This window comes from Lepeophtheirus salmonis, chromosome 4, assembly GCF_016086655.4.
Source record: "Lepeophtheirus salmonis chromosome 4, UVic_Lsal_1.4, whole genome shotgun sequence".
Taxonomy (NCBI): Eukaryota; Metazoa; Arthropoda; class Copepoda; order Siphonostomatoida; family Caligidae; genus Lepeophtheirus; species Lepeophtheirus salmonis.
In genome coordinates, this window is record NC_052134.2 from 34,086,220 (window position 1) to 34,091,055 (window position 4,836).

General features: G+C 34.5%; 1 protein-coding gene across 1 annotated transcript; it reads left to right on the forward strand.

Annotated features, from left to right (window-relative positions):
• The first annotated feature begins 562 nt into the window (after positions 1–562).
• LOC121115797 (rap1 GTPase-activating protein 1) lies at positions 563–3,914 on the forward strand. The gene is made up of 2 exons (XM_040709933.2): positions 563–788; positions 1,309–3,914. The coding sequence occupies exon 2, from the start codon at positions 1,416–1,418 to the stop codon at positions 3,591–3,593; it is 2,178 nt and encodes a 725-aa protein (XP_040565867.1). The 5' UTR covers positions 563–788; positions 1,309–1,415; the 3' UTR covers positions 3,594–3,914.
• The last annotated feature ends 922 nt before the right edge of the window (positions 3,915–4,836 follow it).

A 4,836-nucleotide genomic window follows, 5' to 3' on the forward strand; every position in this document is an offset into this window, starting at 1 on the left:
ACGAAAAATTAAAATTCTTAGAAAAAAAATTTAAAAATTATATGGTAAATATTAAATTTTTTGATTTTTTTTTTCAAAAATCCATTGCTGTTTACCAAAAATTTCAATTTTTTTAATTTTTTAGTAAAAAGTAATAATTCCTTAATTTGGGAGGGAGGGAACCTACTGTATGCCGACGCCCCTGGTTTCTCTTAATTAACAAAAAGAGCACCAAAATATTAATGTTACATCCTCAAGAATATGTACACATTAAATATTTTCTCTTTTTTACTATTACTACCACGATACGTAAATTAACAAAATTTTTAGTTAAAATACATTTTATTACAGGAATATAAATCAATTTTAGGTACATAGGAATGATAATAGGTTGACGTATGTCGTACCATGCAATGAAGTATAGACTACTTTATGTTGTATCAACTCCCTGTTGACGTCACAAAAAGGGGATTCTTCTTTTTTATTTATTTTACGCAAAAACCGCTGGCTCGCCCAAAAAAATCTACATTTTGAATAAAGCGTCCTAAAAAAAAGAAGAAAAAAAATTATTTGATATTTTAACAGTATGAAATTTCATGTTGAGGAGTCTGACGTGAAGTCGATTTTCCTGATTTTTTTAAATTATTTAGTGTTTTAAGTAATTTTTCGGAGTGTTTGATTTGGAGTAGGAAAAATTATTCATTTTGTGTGTGTTTGTGTATGTGTTGGAATAATAATAATTTCAAATATTTATAGATTACTTATACAGAAAATAGTACTTGGATCAAAAGAAGTGCATACTTGTAGAGGTAAGAATCGCGCAACCTTTCAACAATTTCCTTAACAACTTATATATATATTTAACCAAATAAGTCATAATTATTTCTTTGTTTTTGACAAATTATTAATTTATATGATTAATATATCCTTGAAATGGACTCTATAAAAATTATATTTCTTCAAATCGTTCAATGAATCCTTGGACAGGGGTAATTATTAGGGATCATTAGGCGGCTTCATTGCCATTGGGATCATCATTTAATAAATCCTCAATTATGTCTTTATTTTATGTATGTCTCACACTCAATTGTACTTATTCATTGCCGGATTGAATATTATTTAATGACTCAAAGCTTTTGCTCTTAGATTTTTTGAAATTTAAAAAAAAGAGACATGTACTTTTGTCTTGTGTAAAAGGATCTTCCCTTGATTCACTCGATCTTTTTTGCATAATTTACGTTAGATATATAATAGATGTGACATTTGATACATCCAAAAAGTGAAAATAATACACATTTGCTACATAAACTTTTTTCTTTCCCTCCGCAGAATTCGTGTGCTAATTACTTTTTCTTACGGCTTCAATCCTCAAGTATGGCCAAATCACCATTATCATCTCCGTTTTAATAAAAGTATATCCAACTGGCCCATCCACAATGGACAAACAACGATCTTACAGTCATTCCAATCTGAGTCAATCCTCAGATCTGTTTGAGCTCCTAAGTCGTCTTCAATCATCTCGACTTGATGATCAAAGATGCATAATGCCTCCACGCCTGAGTTCTGTAACTCCTCTCCTACACCACAACAAGTGTCACGAAGCACTCAAAACTGTTCTTCGAGGGCCCAAACCCTATCCTCTAATCATTCATCCTCCATCTGGTGGCTATTGGATCGAGCCATGCTTACCACCAGGCTCTGGTTCTCCCTTCCCCTCTGCTCCTCCACCTCCTAGTAGCTCGTCTGACCTCTATGAAAATTCTGCTCGGACCTATCGAGCTCATTTTCTTGGCTATGAGCACTACAACTTTTGTGCAGAGTTTGAACCTGTTGTCATGAGTCTGAAGATGTACGGAGATCAAAAAGATGAAAATCATATTCGAGTCATTGTGCGGACGAGCTCCGGAACAATCCATAAATTGATTTCCTATAGTGATTTGGTGAGTGGAGTTTCTCCACTCAAAATTATGAACTTTGTTCAGCCTGAGCATTCAGTCAATCAGTTTGTACCCATTCTTTGTCCCTCTGCCTCTGAACTCATCATGAAGTACGATGAACATCTTCTTGTCAACCACAATAAATTTGGAATCGTTTACCAAAAGGTTGGGCAAACGACGGAGGAGGCACTTTTCGGCAACAAGTCTCATTGTCCTGCAATGGAGACATTTTTAAATCTCTTGGGTAAAAAAGTGATGCTCTCCAGCCACAAAGGGTATCGTGGAGGACTTGATACACAGTATGGACAAACCGGGAAGCATTCTTACTTTGAAACATTCCAAGGAAGAGAAATTATGTTCCATGTTTCCACTCTTCTTCCCTACACCGACAATGATCCACAACAGCTACAACGGAAGCGGCACATTGGGAATGACATTGTTGCTATCATCTTCCAGGAAGGAGAAACACCCTTCAGCCCTGATATGATCACATCTCATTTCCTTCATGCTTATATTGTAGTCAGACCCGTACAGGACTCCTCCAATAAAGTATGGTACAAAATAGCCACTTCGGCCAAAATAGACGTTCCTTACTTCGGACCTCGCATTCCGTCCAAACTATTTGATGGAAAAGGCTCAGAGCTAAAAGAATTCCTACTCACAAAGCTCATTAATGCTGAAGCTGCTTGCTTCAAAGCAGACAAATTCTCTGCCCTGGAGCATCGAACGCGACACTCACTCCTCTCTACCCTCCACTCCGAGCTACTCAATAAAACCGAGCTCTTTATCGATAGTCAGCAACAACAACAACCTCAGTCCCTGGAACGGGATGCATCCCCTGGTCCAAAACTCCTCAGTACTGTCAGAAAGGCTCTCAAAAAGAACCATAACAAGTTGGCTCGACTCTCTTCAAAGAGCTCCGTTATCCATACTTCTTCCTCCTCTGAGGGTCCCACTGCTCCAGACTATTCATCCGCAAGACTTCTTACGCTTTCCAAAATTACGACGCTTTCATCAGCTTCTTCCTCGTCCGACAATGGTACGCAGGAACGAATCCATCCTTTTGACTCTGGACATGGTTCCGGCTATGGTTCGAGTCCAGATCTTCATCGTGTATATTCAGATGAGGACCTGGATGATGACGAAGATATGGAAGATGTTCTAGAGGATGAGGTTGTGGGTGACGAAGACGAAGAAGATGATGAGACCGATGTGATCTTAATGAATTATAACGAGACACGAATATCCATCAAACCTAATGGAGGGTCTGGAATTATTTCTTGCGGCCGTAAGAAAAAGAAGAAAAAAAAACAGGGCGGAAGTCGTCTTGATGGAAATAGTGTCATACAACACGTTGTCGGGAGTAGGCCCCCTATTCAAGGGAGTGGAAATCAGGAACTAGTATCTGGACATGTTACCATGATATCTGTAGAAGGAGACGTTGTTGTAGGTACTCAACTTGATAAACTAAAGAATGAGATCTCCAAACTTCGCTCTGATAAATTGGAGATCATTAGAAGAAATGTGGAGTACCGTCATGAACTTCGACGACTAGTGGATCGAGAAAGGACACTTGCATCGGATTTACAGCTTGCTGGACAAGAGATTCAGCGTTTGAGGAAGAGTATTTCACCAGCCCTACCACAATTACAACCGGTTCATCAGCATCACCATTGATACTTTTTATTGTTATTCCGGTCATGTGACCGGAGATCATATGTATTGTTATATTCGTTCTAGTCAAACAAAACAACACACACAAAATGAGAATCCTTCATCTCCTCTGTGGATGATACTCTTCCTCCAGATTCAATTTATTATTTAATTTTTACTTTTATTATAATTAATTTAAATTAATATTATTATTTTTATCATGTTACAAAAATTACAGCTTTATATATTTTACATACATACATTCAAGCAAAAATATATTTAAATATATAATATATATTAATATTAGTATAAAAACAGAAAATATATGAAATCAATTCTTGTTCATATCTCTTGTTCAGTACTTGGTAAGGGAGCTCGGAGACGGTTGCAGCGTAATTTGAAAAGCAATATTTTTGTAATTATGTAGTTAGTATTCCTATAAATTAAAAAATGATTTGGATTTTTATTCTTTTGCTATGAGTTGATATAATTTTATCAAAATTCATTAATCAAGATACATTTGAGATATTGTAACGCTCGGTACAAGAGGGACAGTTGCAACAAGTGCTGCACTTTTTCATAAAGTGTTTGTTATTCTTTATTATTTTGGTTAATTACGCTACGCATCTGTCACTTGGAAAAAAAATTCCAAAAAATTTCTTATGAAATTTAATTTTTGAATTTTTTTTTACAAAAATTCAATTTTTGTAAAACAACTTTGGATTTTTGAATAACTTTTCCAAAAATTTAATTTTTTGTGAATAACAAGGGATTTTTTTTTAAAGTTCAATTTTTTTGTGAGCAGCTGTGGATTTTAGAATTTTTTTCTCATCAAAAAATGTAATATTTAAATCCTTTTAACTAAAAAATTTAATTTTCTCTGAATAACTATAGATTTTTGAAATTTCCATGAAAAAAATTAATTGATGGATTTAAAAAAAAATCCTTCACATAAAAAATATATTTATATAATTCTACGGAGGCCTTGGTCACCGTCAGTGTTCCAAAACTTATTAAGCAGATTTATTTTCTTCAAAACCATGCATGTCTCTATTTTTTTCCTATTTATTTTAAACTACACTAATATGAAAATTTTGTTTAACTATGTGCAAATTGTAGATTTTTTGGGGCTTTCATTCTCAAATTGCCTTCCAAACACGTCACGACTGTATTTTCTTGTAAAATAATTTGTTTTGATTCAACAAATTAAACCTCTTCATGTAAAAATCAAACAAGTAACAATAAGTTATAGTATTCCTTTCTATTA